At 43.3% G+C, this 21,862-nt stretch overlaps 1 protein-coding gene across 1 annotated transcript in view; it reads right to left on the reverse strand.

Annotated features, from left to right (window-relative positions):
* The window catches only part of GK5 (glycerol kinase 5), a 98,035-nt gene that overhangs the window by 31,652 nt on the left and 44,521 nt on the right, over positions 1-21,862 (reverse strand). The window contains exons 6-10 of the mRNA XM_030215806.1: positions 12,942-13,017; positions 8,347-8,408; positions 8,178-8,251; positions 6,905-6,965; positions 5,079-5,205 (exon numbers count right to left, since the gene is read on the reverse strand). Coding sequence (XP_030071666.1) covers positions 5,079-5,205; positions 6,905-6,965; positions 8,178-8,251; positions 8,347-8,408; positions 12,942-13,017 — 400 coding nt within the window. The remainder of the gene's footprint in view (positions 1-5,078; positions 5,206-6,904; positions 6,966-8,177; positions 8,252-8,346; positions 8,409-12,941; positions 13,018-21,862) is intronic.

Consider the following 21,862-nt stretch of genomic DNA (forward strand, 5'->3'; position numbering starts at 1 on the left):
GTATAGTTAGATCGAGGTTGGATGGACGTTATATGCAGAGCCTGTATGACAATGTTTATGTTGCTGCAATGTCAATAAAAACCGTTTAAACATAAACAAAACTGAGGGACTTTGTGATTGATCTGAGTGGAAAAAAGATCCATGCTCAGAAGATCTCCCGGGCAATGCCCATGTTGAGAGACCACTTGTGCGGCCGCATGAACCTGCCAGGCCGTTGTTTCTGCCCGTCGGAAAAGTGGTGTGGAGGAGCATACCATGCCAGACATCCCAACATCACAACCGAATGACCTCCTGATACAGAGGGTGTGATCCGCTGCCCCCCCCACTTGTTGGTGTAATACATCACAACCTGATTCACTGTTTGAATGAATACAATTTGGTGAGACAGCCAATCTCTGAAAGCCTTTAGCATATTCCAAATAGCCCGAAGCTCCAGGTGATGTTTCCTGTGCAGACCAAGGACCTTGAGTGTGGAGCGCATGATCTGGTGAGGGACGTTATGGTACTGGGGCCGCTTGATAACAGTGACCATAATATGATCAGTTTTGACATCGACCTTGAAGTAACTGTACACAGAAAGTCAAATACGTTAGCGTTTAACTTTAAAAAAGGAGACTATGATAAAATGAGAAGAACGGTAAAAAAAAAACTTAGGGGGGCAACTGAGAGAGTAAAAACTGTACAACAGGCGTGGACGCTGTTCAAAAATACCATCCTGGAGGCCCAGGCCATACATATTCCGCAAATTAGAAAAGAAAGACGGAAGTCCAAAAGACACCCGGCCTGGTTGAAAAGTGAGGTGAAGGAAGCTATTAGGGCTAAAAGAAACGCCTTCAGAAAATGGAAGAAGGAACCATCTGAAAATAACAAGAAACAGCATAAGGAGTGTCAAAGCAAATGCAAGGCGCAGATTAAGAAGGCCAAGAGGGAGTATGAAAAAAAGATAGCATTAGAGGCAAAAAAACAGTAAAAAAATTTTTCGGTATATTAAAAGCAGGAAGCCGGCAAAAGAATCGGTTGGGCCGCTGGATGACCGAGGGGTAAAAGGGGCGATCAAGGAAGACAAAGACGTAGCGGAGAGACTGAATGAATTCTTTGCTTCGGTCTTCACCGAGGAAGATTTGGGTGGGTTACCGGTGTCTGAAATGGTATTTCAAGCGGACGAGTCGGAGAAACTTACTGACTTCACGGTAAACCTGGAGGACGTAATGGGGCAGTTCGGCAAACTGAAGAGTAGCAAATCTCCTGGACCGGATGGTATTCATCCTAGAGTACTGATAGAACTGAAAAACGAGCTTGCGGAGCTACTGCTAGTGATATGCAACTTATCCTTAAAATCGAGCGTGGTACCGGAAGATTGGAGGGTGGCCAATGTAACGCCCATTTTTAAAAAAGGCTCCAGGGGAGATCCGGGAAATTATAGACGTCTGACGTCGGTGCCTGGGAAAATGGTAGAGGCTATTATTAAAAACAAAATTACAGAGCACATCCAAGGACATGGATTACTGAGACCAAGTCAGCATGGCTTTTGTGTGGGGAAATCTTGCCTGACCAATTTACTTCAATTCTTTCAAGGAGTGAACAAACATGTGGACAAAGGGGAGTCGGTTGATATTGTGTATCTGGATTTTCAAAAGGCGTTTGACAAGGTACCTCATGAAAGGCTACAGAGGAAATTGGAGGGTCATGGGATAGGAGGAAATGTCCTATTGTGGATTAAAAACTGGTTGAAGGATAGGAAACAGAGAGTGGGGTTAAATGGGCAGTATTCACAATGGAGAAGGGTAGTTAGTGGGGTTCCTCAGGGGTCCGTGCTAGGACCGCTGCTTTTTAATATATTTATAAATGATTTAGAGATGGGAGTAACTAGCGAGGTAATTAAATTTGCTGATGACACAAAGTTATTCAAAGTCGTTAAATCACGACAGGATTGTGAAAAATTACAAGAGGACCTTACGAGACTGGGAGACTGGGCGGCTAAATGGCAGATGATGTTTAATGTGAGCAAGTGCAAGGTGATGCATGTGGGAAAAAAGAACCCGAATTATAGCTACGTCATGCAAGGTTCCACGTTAGGAGTTACGGACCAAGAAAGGGATCTGGGTGTCGTCGTCGATAACACACTAAAACCTTCTGCTCAGTGTGCTGCTGCGGCTAAGAAAGCGAATAGAATGTTGGGTATTATTAGGAAAGGTATGGAAAACAGGTGTGAGGATGTTATAATGCTGTTGTATCGCTCCATGGTGCGACCGCACCTTCAGTATTGTGTTCAATTCTGGTCGCCGCATCTCAAGAAAGATATAGTAGAATTGGAAAAGGTGCAGCGAAGGGCGACTAAAATGATAGCGGGGATGGGATGACTTCCCTATGAAGAAAGACTAAGGAGGCTAGGGCTATACAGCTTGGAGAAGAGACGGCTGAGGGGAGACATGATAGAGGTATATAAAATAATGAGTGGAGTGGAACAGGTGGATGTGAAGCTTCTGTTCACGCTTTCCAAAAATACTAGGACTAGGGGGCATGCGATGAAACTACAGTGTAGTAAATTTAAAACAAATCGGAGAAAATTTTTCTTCACCCAACGTGTAATTAAACTCTGGAATTCGTTGCCGGAGAAAGTGGTGAAGGCGGTTAGCTTAGCAGAGTTTAAAAAGGGGTTGGACGGTTTCCTAAAGGACAAGTCCATAGACCGCTACTAAACGGACTTGGAAAAATCCAAAATTCCAGGAATAACATGTATAGAATGTTTGTATGTTTGGGAAGCTTGCCAGGTGCCCTTGGCCTGGATTGGCCGCTGTCGTGGACAGGATGCTGGGCTCGATGGACCCTTGGTCTTTTCCCAGTATGGCATTACTTATGTACTTATGTACTTATGAGCTCCCCACCCCAGGCAAGATGCATCCATCGTCAGCATTTTTTGCGGCTGAGGAATTTGGCATGAAGTCCCAGAGTCAAACTGGATCAAATGGTCCACCACAACAGGGAGCGAGCTAGCTCTGGGGACACTCGGATGACACCTTTCAGATTCCCCGTGACTTGGGTCCACTGAGAAAGCTAGGGTCCACTGGGCAGTTCTCATGTGCAGAGGTGTCATGGTCGTCACAAACTTGGATGCCATGTGGCCCAATAACCAGAGCTGTGATGGCGGGTGCATTGCGAGGGAAGAATGGCACAGGACTGGTGGCCGGCTGGTCGATCAATATCTTGTAGATTTGGGCAATCTGTCTGCCGCGGTTTGCTTTTCAGGACTCCATTCTTGGCCAAGCCATCCGCGTGTTCTTGGACAATGCCACGGCAGTAGTGTTTGTGAATCACAACGGGGGTACAAAGAGTTCGTTAGTAGCTCAGGAGGCTGCGCATATTTTTGCCTGGGCAGAGGGTCGCCTGCAGGTTCTCTCGGCAGCCCATGTCGCAGGGGTCAACAACATCAAGGCAGACTCTCAGTTGAAACCTTCTAAAGCCAGGAAAGTGGAGTCTCAGTCTGTCCATCTTCAATTTCATAGTGCACCAGTGGGGGACTCCAGTGATGGATTTCATGGCGATCTCTCGGTGCACCAAGGTGCACTGGTTCTTCAGCAGGAGGCAAGACAGTCAGGCGGTGGGCTGGACGAGCTGCTCCAGTCTTGGCCCGAGTTTGAGCTTGTGTACATGTTTTCCCCATGAACTCTGGTGGGCAGAATCATTCAGCAGATAATGCATCAGGGGCCCATGGTGCTGGTGGTGCCTAACTAGCCCCGGAGGACCTGGTACGGGGACCTCATTTGGCTGTTGGTGGTGGAGCCTCTCCACCTTCCAGTGTCACCCGGGCTCCTGTCTCAGGGGCCAGTGTTCTTGGAGAACCCAGCTCGGTTCTCACTTACAGCATGGCTCTTGACTGAGCACGTTTGAGGAAGTGGGGTTATTCTGCCTCTGTCATTACCACTCTTTTGCGTTTGCTGCGGCATTCCATGCCCCTGGCATATGTCAGGGTGTGGCATGTATTTGAGGCCCGATGCCAAGATCATAGGGTTCTGCCCTTCAAGGCCCCTCTTCCTAACATTCTGGATTTTTTGCAGGCTGGGTTGGCTCTGGTCTTCAATTAAGTGCAAGTTGCAGCTCTTGGGTGTTTTCATGGCTGTTTGGCGGGGAAGCTACTAGCTGTTCATCTTGATGTGCAACGTTTCCTTCAGGGGGTTTGGTTGCTTCAACTTCTGGTGCAGCCCTCGGTGCCACCTTGGGATCTTAATCTGGTTCTGTAGGTGTTGGTTTCTGCTCCATTCGAGTCTTTAAATTGGGCTCCTCGTTTAAAGATCTTACTCTAAAGACGGTGTTTTTAGTGGCATTGACTTCAGCTAGATGGATTAGGAGCTTCAGTGCCTTTCTTGTAAAGAGTCTTTATTGTTACTCTTGTCTGACTAGATGGACTTCGGGTGGTGCTTCACCATGTCACGTTAATTAGTTAGTGGTTCTTTCAGTGCTTAGGGATCGCTCGGGTACAGAGGAGCAGTGGCAGCAAAATGCTTTGGACCTCTGGAGGGTGCTAAAAAGTTATCTCGGGAATTCCCAGCAATTTTGGTGCACAGACAGGCTTTTTGTACTGATTGGAGGTGCTAGGAAAGGGGAGGTGGCCCTCTAAAACAACTATTGCTAGATGGATTAAGGAGGCAATTGTGTCGGCCTATGTCCTCTGAGGAAAATCGGTTCCAAAATTCTTCAAGACTCACTCCACCAGAGCTCAGGCCTTGTCTTGGGCAGAGCACTCACTGGTAGCACCTTCTCAACATTTGTGAGGTAGCAGTTTGGTCTTTTTTGCATTCTTTTGCATGTCACTGCTATGGAATAAATTAGCAAAGGATATCAGAAATATTACCTGTTATACTACATTTAGAAAAGCTTTGAAAACCGTTTACTCAACATCTGTAGGACTTTGCGGTTTGAAATAATGTTGATCAACTCAATGAGCTCAACAGTTTATTAAATGGAATCTGTTCCATTTGCTTATACTTTGTAATCCCCCTTGAGACTCCCCAGGTAAAGCAAAATAGAAATGCCTATATTAGATTAGATTATAGAAATGGAGATTTAAAAAACAAATGTACCTGCTATAGAGGCATGAGGTTTGCTTCCAGTATTAATGTCCATAAAGGTCCCTGTTCCCATGGTCAGCTTAACATCTCCCGTGTGAAAGCAGCATTCTCCGAACATGGCTGACTGCTGATCTGCCACCTACAAGATTAATGACAAAACAGGACATAGCAAAAGAAAGTTCAGGTACTACTTTAAGTATAGACCCCTGCCATGCTCTCTTCTACCCCCAGAAGCTAAAATACTTGAGTGAAAACAGATGCATGAAAGACAGGAAGATATTTAAAACTTAAGGAAAAAAAAGGTTTCTGCTAATAGGAAAGGATGGGAAATCAAATTCAAATTGCTCTTACAATAGATAAAGTGGTCTACCATATCAAATCATCCATGAAAATGTTGATAATAATTGATAATTGTCTAACAATAGAATCACCAGTTTTACTTATAAAAAGATCTTTTCTAACTAAGGAAACGAAGAAGAATTTGAAAATGTATTAGTAGTACAATTTCTACTGATGTCCGAGTTGTATTATTGCAATGTTATTTGGGTTGTGCAAAATATTTCCATAAAAGGTTACAAACACTTCAAGATACTTGTATTATATTGATTTATTCTCTGAAAAAATATGATGGCCATCACCTCTTTATATATTCAACTCCATTGATTACCAATAGAGGCAACTCTGCAAGCTTTACTGTCTAATCTTTAAAATCATAAATGGAAAGTTCATATCCATATGTATGAGCTGGTTTATGTAATCATTCATTATTACAATTTCCTAGCTTTACTGGTATTAGATATAAAAGTCTTTATTCTTTTTTGTACCAAGTTGCAAAAGCATGGATCACCTTTACCAAAAGCCATACGATGTCAACCTAATTATATAGTTTTCAGGACATCTTTAAAAAACTATGTAGTTCTGTACGTATGTCCTGTCTAGTTAACATTGAACTTACTGATAATAATTAATACTGCATTTACTGACTGTAATTTCTATGTATTGTCCTAGCCCTCTTTTTCTGAGATCCGCTTTGAACTAAATGGTATATGTAGAACACAAGAAATAAGATGTAATCTAAATAAGATTAATGTTAGAAAACGTAGAAACCCCATGCAGAAAGAGCGGGAAAGACCCAGAAGATGAGAATCAACAGACTGGAATTAGAACAACAACAACTTTGAGGTATTCAAACAGTAACAGTTCCAATGACCTGACATGGCCATGTTTCAGCAAAATACTGCCCATGTCAGGGGTCCAAAATGGTCTGAGTGGATATGGTAACCAGCAGTTGTACACAAACAACATAGATCTCGATAAAAGACTTGATAAGTGTCAGGCTTGCTTCATCTTCCAGGTTGTCCCTGTTCCTCATGCATGCTGCTTTACGGCCCCTTTAGGTAATACTACAAAAACATTTTTCTAGCTTACATCAATAATTTTTAACCATGGGTTTGGAATGTCAAAGTCAACCATCAGAAGGAATATCTGGTTACCTTGGATAAGGGAAGAGAAGGGGACAACAAAAAAAAAAAAAAGCAAGCAAAATAAATAGCATCCTTAACTTACTAGGTCAAATAAAATCAATTCATATTAGGGGTGGGACACGGGTGAAGGGAGATAAACGAGAAAACTTTGTTGGCGGCCTATTTTAGGGGCTTCATGTTTCTGTACTATATACTGAATTATCAAATATTTTCTGTTATAAAACAATTGTACTGGTTATGTTTGAGTCGTCAATAAAAATTGATGAAAGTAAAATCAAAAATATGAGAACACAACTACATTTACAAAGTCAATAAGAACAAGTAGGCTAAAACAATTCAAATGATTTCACTTACCAAGGCTACAATTGGTATAGGCACACCGAATATACTTGCATCAACCAATCCATAGTTGTGGCTACAAACAAAGAAAAAAAATTTTCATTCCACATACATTGATGAGAATACTCATTATCATTTATTGGCTTTTGCACTGCAACAAGATACGATACAGTAAATCAGAATGGTTTACAGCTGGTGGAATATGAACATATTTGCCAGCAAGAGCACAGAACTCTGTTCAAGAAGCCCGTGCCTTTCTTTTTCTCATTCTGTAATAGAATGTGGTGTCCCATTTTGGTGTATGTCTTGAACAAGACATGCTTTAATTCTCATTTTTTTCCATTCTCTTTTCTTTCCAAGCCTAACTTTCAACTTCTTATGATGAATGTGCAGGTAACATATCTAGCTAGTGCAAGATTGAAAAGAAGCCTCCTGCCGTGTAATAGCTAGCAGGAGTAACTCTTGAAGTAGAAACCACACAGTCATTCTCTGAGAGTTTGAGCATATTACCTAACTGAGCAAAAGGCCCAAAGCCACAGCTCACACATTAGAGCATCAAACAGAGCTGAAGAGCTGAGGTTCCACTTTCAGTACTTGGAAAGATGTCATACATTATGGGACCCTTTTACAAAGCGTCTGTAAGCCCAATCGGAACTACAGCCAGCCCAACGCAGCCGCTGGCTGTAGTTCCTGCTCGACGGCGTGCCATTTCCGGTGTGCCAGAAAAACATTTTTTTCTAGCGCGGCGCTAACCCAGCAGTAATTGGGCATCGCCACACGCTGCCCGGTTACCGCCGGAGCACTTACTGCCACCTCAATAGGTGGTGGTAAGTGCTCCCTGCCTCATGGCAACAGTTATCGTATCACATGGTCTTTTTTTTTTGGGGGGGGGGGGGGGTGCTTCTTTTATTTTTTTTTAATTTGTAAAGTTTATTAAAACATACCACAAAAAAAAACTACAAATCCATGTCAACATCAACAAAGATGCCCAACACTCCCTGATCACAACTTCTGGGAATTGTACATTTAATCATGAATTTGTATCAAAACCTTCCCCCCCCCCCCCATTTTCTCCCCCCCCCCCACCTTCTTCCCCTGTCCTCTCCCTCCCCCCTCTCCTCCTCCCATCCCTTTCCGCCTCTTTGGGGCGCTGCTTTTTACCTGCTGCAGTAAAAAGGGCTCTGGCACGTGGGAAAACCAGCCCCCGCCACTACCACAGGGTCCATTTTCCTGCAGATTAGTAAAAGGACCCCTATGTTTGCATTCAAGTATAATCTTCTGTCCTTACCTAGTGTCCTCCACAGGAGGAAAGATTGAAATTGGCATGGAAAGGACAGAGCAAATAAAAGAACTCCAACACATCTGAAAAAATACATTAAAAAAAAACATTAATGGTTAAGCTTGTGCATCTGAGTTTGACATCATCTACAAAAGCACGAAATGGAACAAAAGGATACCTGATATGGATCAAAAATACCAGTACTGCTGGCATTAGAATAATCTGTAGCATACACAGAACCTAGAAGGAAAATCAGACATAAGAGGCAGTGATATCTTAGATTATTAGTTGTGCATCCTCTGCAAAAAGTTAAAAAAAATGAATTAACTCTATACATAACCCTCAGACTGACATGTTCATTGGCGCTTGAGATGATCAGTACTGCACTATATGATACACACAAGGATTCCCTATAGCCTCCTGCTAAAAAGCTAGAAACTGAGCCTAGTCTCTTTCCGGTGTACCAGTTCCCATTTCGAAACAGAATCAAGGTGTAATCATATGTGATGGAGTTGCAATCACCTAAGAGAAACCCCAAATTTAGATGGTTTTTAATTTCCAGCTAATTAGGGGTTCTTTGAGAGTAAAAAAAATAATGGTATTTTCATGCTACAGGTACTATTGCTGGGTATCTTTTCTAGGGTTGAATCAAATATGTGTCACTTAAGAGCTGTCCATTCAGAAAAGATTAAAAACAACCCATTAAGATGGGCGTGGGAAAATCCACTGCTTATTTCAAGGATAACTGTCAAACAAAAGACTGAGCCAACACTCCGTCGAGTGTAGAAAAATCACAAAATATCCAAACAAATATGAATGTAGGTTTTTTGTGTCTACAAAAGTGGAGTAAAGTCTCATATAGATAACACGAAGAGAATTATTTTCTCACTCAATCACTGAATTCGTGTATACAATTTAATCATGGACTTAACCTCCACCAACCTTTATTATTAACTAACTTATAACATGTGTTGAGCAAACTCTCACAATCTAATTGTAATCAACAACAAAATATGGCGCCATTGGGACATTATTAAGTCACATCCTGTGTTCTCGAACTCTAATATTAGGACCGCGTTTTCGCGCTCCAGAAACCTCAAAGAAATTTTGAGCCCTGCTGTTTTGCCGGTCGTTTCAACTGACATTGTCAGTCCAGGTCATTTCAAGTGTATGAAGTCCCGCTGCAAAACATGCCCTACTACTATCGAAGGCACGGACTTTTTTTGTAATGGTACAACATATACATTAAAACACAGAACTACATGCCGTTCCAAGGGCATTGTTTACTACATCAAATGCCCTTGTGAGAAATACTATATTGGTAAATCGATCAGATCTTTACATGAGAGACTCATTGAGCATCGCTCGCGAATTTTAGCCCACAATCTCGGGGCACCCATTGTTCAACATTGGCTATCTGAAAAACATACTATTGAAGATCTGAAATGTATGATCATCGAACAAATAACACCATCTAAGAGAGGCGGTGATCTAAACAGAAATATCCTACAACGTGAAACATTTTGGATCTTCACATTAGACACGATAGAACCTATGGGTCTCAACACCTATATCCAATGGAGTTGTTTTTTCTAACAATGTTTTTTCTAAATTGCTTTTTCTAACGTATCCATCTTTTCTATAAGGCTTAGATACTTTTAACTCGACATTAAGTCATGAGGGCACTTACATTTGCCTTTTGAGCCATGAGATAGGGATGACTTCGATGTTGAAGTTCCCGCTCATGACGTCATCAAATCAGCTGGCGCGGGTTAGTAGTAATATAAAGACGCCGCCGCCATTTTTTGTTAGACAAAGCAACATAACATATGCACTTGAGGCAGCTACCGGGTAAGCCAAGAGCAATTAGAAATGAATGCAGGTTATAATATTGTTTAGAAAGAACTAATAGTTTGTTCATCTCTCCTTTATGCACAACAGAATTGGTGACTCCCCCTTGATAAAGACAGTACGAAACGGGGACCTGTCGGGGTTTTTTGAGTGCACCATCCTGCCTAAGCTAAGTGCTAGACATATTTTGTTGTTGATTACAATTAGATTGTGAGAGTTTGCTCAACACATGTTATAAGTTAGTTAATAATAAAGGTTGGTGGAGGTTAAGTCCATGATTCAATTGTATACACGAATCATACATTCAGTGATTGAGTGAGAAAATAATTCTCTTCGTGTTATCTATATGAGACTTTACTCCACTTTTGTAGACACAAAAAACCTACATTCATATTTGTTTGGATATTTCAAGGATAAGCATTATAAAATCTGTTTTACTGTTCTGGGATCTCCCAGGTACTTATGGCCTGAATTGGCCACTTTTGGAAACTGGATACTGGGCTTGATGGACCTTCTGTCTGTCCCAGTATGGCAACTCTTATGTTCTAACTTTGAGCCAGTGGGGGAAAAAAATAAATCTTATTTTTGATCCAAAGATCAACAAATGTCCTTTATCCAGCCTACAAAACTGTACTTCACATAGAAGCAGCCACAAGGAGTTAAAGCGAACAAAACACAATCTCCTTTTCCCAGTTAAAATAGCAGGAGTCAAAAACTAAGATTAGAGAATGATATGGGGACAAAGTTTGTCCCCGGCCCTGCTCAGTCCCCATGGGTTCTGTCTCCGTCCCCACAGGTTCTGTCTCCATCCACAGCCCATCCCCGCAGGCCCTGTCTCCGAAACCCGCCCCGTCCCCATGGGCTCTGTCCTCATTTACAGAAGTCTCGAACAATTATGATTTTATATTTAAATCTTTTTATTAAAGTATAAAAAGGAACAATAATAACCGTGAGCAGCTATAATAACCCTCCTCACCACCACCATCTACCCTTCCAACCCCAACAATAGTGGATTTCTACTACCCCAAGAAATCCTAATCCACCCTGTTAAAATGTCCAGGGGTACAAAATACAACCCATTCTGTATGCCCTAGAGGATAGAAATATGCCCTATGAAGCACTGTTTTGATTTTTTAATCTGTGGATAAATAAGTCATCAACAATCTCAGGATTCAATCTAGCTCTTCTGTCTTCCACAGTCCTTCCTGCAATAGAAAATGTCTTCTTAGAAGATGTGCTGGTAGCAGGATGTACAGGATCCCCCATGCAAATTTTGCTAGATGTGGCCAGCATGTTTGTTTGTTTTTCCAAAAAAATCAAAATATCGTTGTCTGTATGACTCAAACATAATTAACAGTCCAGTTCAACAGGCTTCAAAGCAGAAAACGACATGGGGACAAAGTTTGTCCCCATCCCCTGTGGGCTCTGTCCCCGTCCCCGCAGTTACTGCGGGTCCCTGTCCCCGTGACATTCTCTAAATCAGATCACACTGAAGTCACTCATGGCACAGCCAATACAGATCAAGGATCTGATAAAAGAAAACGGCAAAATGATGGCAGAAAAAGGAGAAAATTCTGAGTTTTAGAAAACAAAGATGAGACACAAGTGGAGCAGTTAGTGAGCATACACCAAAAGCTGACATCACTGCCATGATTGGAGCGTAGTTAGGGACCTAAACACCCAGCCAATCTAAAAGAAATAAATCTACGCTAGCTGGATGTTTCTGAAAGATTATAAAGGACCCTGCTCAGTTTGTGGATCAGACACTGATTAAAAAAAACAAAAACAAAAACACAACATAACATTTATCAACTGACATTTATCAAAATTTATCAACAGGAAAAGGTACAACAAGGGCTGTTGAGTTGGTACACCAAACCTCCAACTGATATTAGGCTTTACATTTTTTTGCTCTGGATCTAAGGTACTGGTAAAAATAAATCTTATATTTAGCAGTACTTTAGATCTAAGACAAAGATAAGTATAAAATGATAAATTTACTTTTTTTTTTTTAACTTTGAAAATGTCAGTACATTTTTACCAACTACAATTCAACCCCAAATTGCTTCTGACCGATAAATTAACAAGATCAAAACTAGATAGCTGAATAGGTTTGGCTTGTGGATTTAATATAGGCCACCAGTAGTCATTGGAATGGCTGACATTCCTGACTGAAGTTTCTTGCAATCAATGGCGACTCCATTATTTATATGTCTCAGGTCCATGAGAATTTGATTGAACAGCCATCCAGTGTGGCAGTAGTGCAGCTTTGGAGTGGTGGTACTTGACTGTTTGTTTAGGAATTGTGCATGCTTTTAGCAAACTGGAGGAAAGTTGAGCCATGTTCCACTGGGATTTGCTTGAGTAGCTGCACAATGTTAGCAGTACTGCGCTTGTTGCACTCAGTGGTACACGAGCTGGGACTACTGGATGTTTGGGGCTTGGCACATGAACAAAAGAGAGTGGAGCACAGCACGCAACGCTGTCTTGAAGCACCTACTGAAAAGATAAGTAGCGGTGCTTACGTAAAGTGTGTAAATGCATAATATTTTTCATGAGACTAATTTAACCAGCAGGAATGTTAGGACATCATTAGGTTTTTAGTGGCCAATGATGAAGGCAGGGTCTGTTGACCCGTATTAGCTTCAACAGATTAATTCAGGATCTGGAAGCTCTTTGAGGCCATTTTTCCTGCTAAAAAAACACAACACCCTGCACTGGATGCAGGTTGAGAAGTGTCATTTTAAGGCAGCAGATTTTTTTGTAGTAGTTACGCATATTTCAGCTGGTCTGCATCCGAACATTATACAGTGTAGTTGTTCTCTTATAAGTAGCCATTTCAAAAAACATTACTAGACTAGTACAATTATAGACATCAAATTCAAACATTAAATTACCAAACAGGTCCTTTGCTACATTTACCTTCTGTGAGTTTATATAACAACCAAGTATCAATAGTTCCAAAGCAACAATTTCCTTCTTCTGCAGCCTGCCGTACCTAGTGAAATGATGCAATAAGTAAGATCACAGAACACATGCAGAATTACTCGAATTCTATAGGCTGTGCACTACTGTCTAGCATCAAAAAACGCACAAGCTATGCTGCACAGGCCTTGGAGGTCCTTGTTCGTACATATATCAGACCGATACCATTATCGTTTAATCAGTGCTTTTGTGATAAGGTATTAATTTTATATAACTGTACTGGATGAATCAAGTTACACTTAAAGCTTGGATTGTTGTCATGACCACTTACACGTACAAGTAATTAGGGACATTTTCAGCTTGGCAAGCAAGTCAGTCTAGTAAAAAATTCCCTTTGTACTGTAAGGTCCTACACATTCTCAAAGGAGAACAATTAGTTAACATAAATAGATCAAGGCAGTGTACACCAAGGAAAACCTGTTCTGTCCCCGGCAGTATAGCTCTTAAATAGTCTCAACAAAGATGACAGGCAGCTTCCACATTCCATACACAGTGAAAAGATCCACACACTGAAACAAAGGGGGCAGATATTCATTGGGATTTACATGGGTAAGAACGGCCTTTGGTCAGCCTCTACTTTTACCTTCTGTGATTCCCCCTGTTCTGCACTTAAGAACGTGAATTACCCCCAAATATACTTTTTATTGAAGCATCATTTTCTTATTTTAAGGGACATGCAATGCTGTATATTTTCAGGCAAGACTCCAGAATGTACTTAACTGCTATCGGCCAGTCAGGCTGGGCACACTGGCAGCACTTCTTGTGACAGCTGATGTATAAAGCATCAAAAGATGTGCTGGGAGATCCCAGTGTCTCTGATGCAATCTCTAACCACTCCAGAACTGAGGAAATTGCCCAACAACTCAGTGTGGCAGAAGACAAAAAACCTCCACGAGTAGAACCACCAAAAAAAAAAAAAAAAAAAGTAGAGCACACAGTCCAGTAGAGGAACCAAAAAATTCTTTATTACCAGCGTCAATCACAACTGCAAAACAACCTGACACAACTAGGGGTTTAGACTAATTCTAAAAGAAAAAAAAAAGTACATAAAAACAAATAATTACATGCAAAAAATTAAAATGACAAAAGTAAAAAATAATTATTCAATGTATAAATATGTTATCTATTTTTAAATTAACTAAGCCTATAAATAAATATTAATACATTAGAATGTAGTACCTGAACAAACAATAAATTAGCAAATAAGGGCCCCTTTTACTGCATGGGGTAAAAGGCTTTTTTTTTTTTTTTTAAGGAAATGGCCATGCAGTGAGTGAAAAACTTGCCGCACAGCCATTTCCTGGTGAAGCCCTTACCACCGCCTATTTAGGAGGTGGTAAGGGCTCCCATGCTAACTCTATGGTAACCGGGCACTGTGCGGAGCTGCCTGATTACCACTGGGTAAGCCCCCAGTGCTAAAAAAAATAAAAGTATTTTTTCAGCGCTAGAAATGGTGTACATTAGGAATCAGGCACTACCGCCGGGCTCCTGCAGGAGTGCTGGATTGGCATGCAGCAAAGCAGCGGTACGGGTACCACTGCTTTGTAAAAGGGGCCCTAAATAAATAAATATTCTCAACTGACATGTAGTATTAATACACTAATAAAAAAGGCCCGTTTCTGACACAAATGAAACGGGCGCTAGCAAGGTTTTCCTCGGAGTGTTTATGTTTGAAAGAGTGTATGTGAGAGTGACTGTGTATGAGAGAGAGAGTGAATGTGTGAGTGTGTGTGTGAGAGAGAGAGTGTGTCTGTGAGAGAGTGTGTATGTGAGAATGAGTGTATGTGCGCAAGTGCGTATGTGAGACACAGTGTGAGAGAGTGTGTTTCACACACAGTGTGTGCGAGAGAGCGTATGTGAGACACAGGCTCTCTCTGAGACTATGAGACCAAGAGAGTGTGAGAGTGACTGTGTGACACATAGAGAGTGAATGTGATACAGAGTGAGACATAGAGTTTGTGAGAGACAGTGTGTGAGAGTGAGAGAGTCGGTTGGGCCGCTGGACGAAAATGGTGTTAAAGGGGCGATCAGGGAGGACAAAGCCGTAGCGGAGAAATTAAATGAATTCTTTGCTTCGGTCTTCACCGAGGAGGATTTGGGGGGGACACCGGTGCCGGAAAGAATATTTGAAGCGGGGGAGTCGGAGAAACTAAACGAATTCTCTGTAACCTTGGAGGATGTAATGGGTCAGTTCAGCAAGCTGAAGAGTAGTAAATCACCGGGACCTGATGGTATTCATCCCAGAGTATTAATAGAACTAAAAAATGAACTTGCGGAGCTACTGTTAGAAATATGCAATCTGTCCCTAAAATCGAGTGTAGTACCGGAAGACTGGAGGGTAGCCAATGTTACTCCGATTTTTAAGAAGGGTTCCAGAGGAGATCCGGGAAATTATAGACCGGTGAGTCTGACGTCGGTGCCGGGCAAGATGGTGGAGGCTATTATTAAGAATAAAATTGCAGAGCATATACAAAAACATGGACTGATGAGACAAAGTCAGCACGGATTTAGTGAAGGGAAGTCTTGCCTCACCAATCTAATGCATTTTTTTGAGGGGGTAAGCAAACATGTGGACAATAGGGAGCCGGTTGATATTGTATATCTGGATTTTCAGAAGGCGTTTGACAAAGTGCCGCACGAAAGACTCCTGAAGAAATTGCAGAGTCATGGAATCGGAGGTAGGGTATTATTATGGATTAAGAACTGGTTGAAAGATAGGAAGCAGAGAGTAGGATTGCGTGGCCAGTATTCTCAGTGGAGGAGGGTAGTTAGTGGGGTCCCGCAGGGGTCTGTGCTGGGTCCGTTGCTTTTTAATGTATTTATAAATGACCTAGAGATGGGAATAACTAGTGAGGTAATTAAATTCGCCGATGACACAAAATTATTCAGGGTCGTCAAGTCGCAGGAGGAATGTGAACGATTACAGGAGGACCTTGCGAGACTGGGAGATTGGGCGTGCAAGTGGCAGATGAAGTTCAATGTTGACAAGTGCAAAGTGATGCATGTGGGTAAGAGGAACCCGAATTATAGCTACGTCTTGCAAGGTTCCGCGTTAGGAGTTACGGATCAAGAAAGGGATCTGGGTGTCGTCGTCGATGATACGCTGAAACCTTCTGCTCAGTGTGCTGCTGCGGCTAGGAAAGCGAATAGAATGTTGGGTGTTATTAGGAAGGGTATGGAGTCCAGGTGTGCGGATGTTATAATGCCGTTGTATCGCTCCATGGTGCGACCGCACCTGGAGTATTGTGTTCAGTACTGGTCTCCGTATCTCAAAAAAGATATAGTAGAATTGGAAAAGGTACAGCGAAGGGCGACGAAAATGATAGTGGGGATGGGACGACTTTCCTATGAAGAGAGGCTGAGAAGGCTAGGGCTTTTTAGCTTGGAGAAGAGATGGCTGAGGGGAGATATGATAGAAGTGTATAAAATAATGAGTGGAATGGATCGGGTGGATGTGAAGCGACTGTTCACGCTATCCAAAAATACTAGGACTAGAGGGCATGAGTTGAAGCTACAGTGTGGTAAATTTAAAACGAATCGGAGAAAATTTTTCTTCACCCAACGTGTAATTAGACTCTGGAATTCGTTGCCGGAGAACGTGGTACGGGCGGTTAGCTTGACGGAGTTTAAAAAGGGGTTAGATAGATTCCTAAAGGACAAGTCCATAGACCGCTATTAAATGGACTTGGAAAAATTCCGCATTTTTAGGTATAACTTGTCTGGAATGTTTTTACGTTTGGGGAGCGTGCCAGGTGCCCTTGACCTGGATTGGCCACTGTCGGTGACAGGATGCTGGGCTAGATGGACCTTTGGTCTTTCCCAGTATGGCACTACTTATGTACTTATGTACTTATGAGAGAGAGAGTGTGTTTGTGTGACAGACATACCCCCCCTCTGGTGTCAGGCCCCCCCTCTCTCTGGTGTCTGAGCGTTACTGTGCAGGACGCTGAGCTCTGTCTGTGCTTCAAGGAACTGACCAATCCTATTTAATAGAATGCACCTCCAACATTCTGAAGCCGAGAAACCTCATGTGGTTGGTCACTTCTGCTTGTGACGAACCCGGAAGTACATGATGTCAATTCAGGAGATGGATATATAAGTTGCTTACCTGTAACGGTAGTTCTCCTTGGACAGATCATCTTGCAGCCACACAACAGAAGTGACTCTCCTCTGACATCACAGTCCCGGAACTCTCACAAGCATTTTTTAAAATAAAATAACTTAACAACGAATATGCTCGTGCTAGCCACGCTCCACTACACCCTATAAATACCAGGTGTCCTGTGCCCCTGACAGTTTCTTACAATAGCTATCGTCAACTGCAGGGAGGGTAGGGCGGGCTTGTGTGGCTGCAAGATGATCTGTCCAAGGAGAACTACCGTTACAGGTAAGCAACTTATATTTCTCCATGGACAGAATGCATCTTGCAGCCCCACAACAGAAGACTCCCAAGCTACACAGGTAGCAGTTTCACACATTAACAAATTGAAAATTGAAAAACTTAGGACTGGTACCTGTGTAAGGAGGTGGAGGTAGTTGACGCTTCACACGCTGGAAGATAACACTGCCTGACCAAAAGTTGATTCGGTTGAAGAGGCAGTGTCAATGCAGTAATGCTTTGCAAAAGTATGAGTCGTAGCCCAAGTTGCTGCTTTACAAATGTCCTGCAGTGGCGTCCTTTGTAAATGAGCCATAGTTGCAGCCATGGCTCTCAGATGGTGGGCCGTGACCCGTGGAACTTCGGTAGCCACTCCTGAATGAGGAGAGTTGGCTAACTGATAGCATAAAGTAATGCATCTGGCAATCCACTGCGACAAGGTACCCTTGGTAACTGGTTTCGGAGAAGTAGACCTCAAAGACAGAAATAACTGAGACGGTCGGTTTACAGATTTTGTTCGTGTCAGATAGATACGAAGAGCTCTCAAACAGTCTAAAGTGTGCAACCGTTGGTGTTCCTCTGTTCCATGTGGAGGAGGGTGAAAGGTTGGTAGCACAATAAGTTGATTCACATGAAAAGAAGATACGATCTTAGGGAGAAACTTCGGGTGTGTACGTAAAATTACTTTATCATGCAGTATTTGAGTGTATGGTGAGTAATGTACTAATGCCTGTATCTCCCCAATTCTATGTGCCGACGTAAGTGTAATTAGAAATAACGTCTTCCAAGTGAGGTACTTGATAGCCGTACTGTCTAGCAGTTCAAATGGCGATTTCATCAAGGCGTCCAACACCAAGTTAAGATCCCACGCTGGTGGTGGAGGACGAACTGGAGGGTACAAATGTATGATACCCTTAATGAACCTTTTCGATAACGGATGTTGCATAAGCGTGCAACCGTCTACAGGGTCATGCAGAACTGACAGCGCTGCCAGGTGAAGTCTTACGGATGTGGCAGAGAGGCCAGTTTTTGCTAGATGGAGGAGATATTCTAATACCCGTGGAATAGATACAGTTTCTGGTCGGAGACTGTACTTAAAGCACCATGCTGAAAATCTCCGCCATTTTGCGCCATAAGATTTCAATGTCGAATCTTTCCTGGAAGCGAGCAGAACTTGAAGTATCTCCTGTGACAACATCATGGGCGACGTGGACCCAGCAACCATTCCGTCAGTTGAAGAGACGGTAGGTCCGGATGTAGAAGGGTTCCGTGATTCTGTGTGATTAAATCCGATTCCAGAGGTAAAAGGAGAGGTGGTTTCTGAAGCAGAGTTAGCAGCAAAGGAAACCATGCCTGTCGTGGCCAATGAGGCGCTATCAGAATGAGTGAAGCTGCCTCCATTTTTGCCTTTTGTAGGACCTTGGAGATAAGAGGAAAAGGAGGGAAGGCGTAAAAGAGGCTCTATGTCCAAGGAATTTGAAACGCATCGTCCGCTACGCTGCTGTGACTGGGATACCTGGAGCAGAATTTGGGACACTTGTTGTTGTGTGGGGAGGCAAATAGATCGACCTGAGGATGTCCCCACCTGTTGAACAGGCCTCGCGTAACTGTGTTCTTTAGCGACCACTCGTGAGGCATAAGTTGCCTGCTGAGAGAATCTACGATCGCATTCTGTATCCCTGGAATGTAAGTTGCTGTAATTGTGGATTCCCAAGTTAGAACCATGTTCCAGAGCCGCATGGCTTCCCTGCACAGTTGCCTGGAACCCATGCCCCCTTGTTTGTTGATGTAAAACATCGCCACCTGATTGTCCGTCCGTATCTGAATGTGTTGCTTGTAAAGGTGCTGTCGAAACGCCTTGCAAGCTAACTTTACCGCTCTTAACTCCAGAAGGTTGATGCTGTACTTGGCTTCTGTTAAGGTCCAAAGTCCCTGCGTTTTGTAAGTTCCACAGTGTGCCCCCCAACCCTGTTTGGAAGCATCGGTTGTTAGGTAACGGGTGGGCTGTCGTTGCCGAAATGGCATTCCCTGAAGTAGATTGGATGTGCAGGTCCACCACTGAAGAGAATCTTTCAGTTCGACTGGAAGTGGTATGACTACTGAGAGCGGTTGATGTGCTTGAATCCAGTAAAGTCTTCAAATGCCACTGTAGATGCTGCATATGCAGTCTGGCTAGAAACACTACTGGTATGGTTGCTGCCATATGCCCCAGTAGCACTAATACTGTGCGAACTGTGGTACAGGTGCGGGACTTTAAATGAATGATGAGGGACCAGATGTGTTGAGCCCTGTCTAAAGGTAAGTAGGCGAGAGCCCGTGGCGTAGCTAGTACTGCCCCTATAAATTGAAGGGATTGTACTGGTTGAAGCTGGGACTTCTTGTAGTTGACTAGGAAACCCAGTTTTTGCAGCACCGAAATTGTGTCCTGAAGAGCCCGAACAGTCTCCTGGACTGACGGTGCAGAAATTAGCCAATCGTCCAAATATGGAAAAATTGCTATCCCTTTCTGCCGCAGGTACGAGACGATTGTGATGACACATTTCGTGAACACCCTTGGAGATGAGGAAAGACCGAAGGGTAGGACTCGATATTGAAAATGGCGTGATTGTACCTTGAAACGTAGGTACCTTCTGTATGAGCGATGGATAGGAATGTGCAGATAGGCGTCTTGGAGATCCAGGGAAACCAACCAGGCCTGCTGTTCCAACAACGGAAGGATTATCTGCAGCGTTGTCATCCGAAATTTCTCGACTGTGATGTAAGAGTTGAGGGGACGTAAATCGAGGATCGCCCGAAGACCCCCTTGTCTCTTTGGAATGACGAACAGCCTGAAATAGAAACCTGTGTTTATTTGTGTGGCTTGCACCGCTTCTATTGCTCTGATTCGAAGAAGGCGGGCGATTTCTTCCTGGACCCATTGACGGTGAGATTGCGGAATGGGCGAGTTGACAATGTGGGAATGGGAAGGTGTGGTTAAAAAATTCAGTCGGTAACCCTGATTGACGATAGACAGGACCCATTTGTCGGTCGTGACACGGGCCCATTGTGGGGCAAAATATTGAAGTCGACCCCCCCACTGGCCAATCCTGGTGCGCAGGGTCAAAAAGAAGGTTGATTTTTCGGAGCCCCAGCACTAATCTGCTTTGGGGGTCTTCGCTCTCGAGTGGGCTTATCATATTGTTGATACCGATTAGGTTTACTATTGTACTTGTAGTTTGACCCATACCTAGGTGCTGTGTACGGTTTTCTATAAAAATACCTTCTCTTTGCCGAATTAAAGGAATTGTTCACCGAAGAACAGTGAGACGAGTATCGTGACTGATGGAGGTTGTTATCTTCTAGGGTTTCTAGTGTGGTGAAATCCTGTTTAATACTGTCAATGATGTCCTTGACCTTGTCACCAAAAAGGTTATCGCCTAAACAAGGTGCATCTGCCACTCTGTTGTGGACATCCTCACGGAGGCCCGAGGCCTTTAGCCAAGCCAACCGGCGAGTGGAGATGCCCACTGCCGCCCCCCTCACAGACGTGTCATAAGAGTCGTGTGCGGCGCGAATGAGGTTTGTGGCACACTTGTCTAGATGTTGCAGAGACGGTGTTATCTGCGCCTGTAAGGGTGCTGGCATGGTCTCCACTATCTTTGACAGAGTTTCCAGGAGAGTAAACTGGTACTCTGAATAGTGGAATATATGCATGCCAATACGAGCGTTCAGCATTGTATTCTGGTACATTCGCTTTCCCAATAAGTCCATGAGTTTCATGTCCTTATTGGGTGGAAAATTGGAGTGGTCTCTGGAACTTTTGTTCTTCTGCATTGCCGAACAGACCACAATGGACTGGTGCGACAGCTGTGGCTTTCCAAAGCCAAATCCATCTTGGACTCTATATTTGGTGTCCAGACTCTTTTTCGAAGGGGCGGCTGAAAAAGGTGTGGACCATATTACTTTGTGTTGCTCTGCTAAAACATCATGCAGAGGCAGAGCAATTATTTCCTTCGGAGCCTCCTTGTAACGGAGTGTCTGTAACTTCTTGGTTCTAGGATCCGGTTGGGATGTGGACTGGATGCCTAAGGCTAACCGATGTAGAAAATTTGGGTAAGAAATGTCTTCTGGTTGAGAAGTGCGGGATGGTTGCGTTGGGGATGGGTCAGACAGCAAGCCTGGTGTGTCCGCACCCAGCTCAGAGTGTGGGTCCGGAGAGGAGGGGTTAGAATGCATCACTGAATTGGGGGAAGAGGAGTCATACTCCGAAGCAAGCTCTGCCGCCATGGAAGCTGAGGTCGATACAGAGGATGTGTGCGCTTATGTGTAAACTGAGCCGCAACCTCCACAGCCGGGAGGGTAACTTGTGGCTGTTTGGGCTGATTTTGTTGCAAAAAGTTGTGGAGGAGATGAAGGAATTCACGGTTGCTGACAGATGGCTGAAAAGAGAGAGTTGTCTTGTGCCCCTCAAGTATGCCAGCTGCCGAGTCCTGTGGAGCGC

The sequence above is a fragment of the Microcaecilia unicolor genome, chromosome 10 (assembly GCF_901765095.1).
Source record: "Microcaecilia unicolor chromosome 10, aMicUni1.1, whole genome shotgun sequence".
Classification (NCBI taxonomy): domain Eukaryota; kingdom Metazoa; phylum Chordata; class Amphibia; order Gymnophiona; family Siphonopidae; genus Microcaecilia; species Microcaecilia unicolor.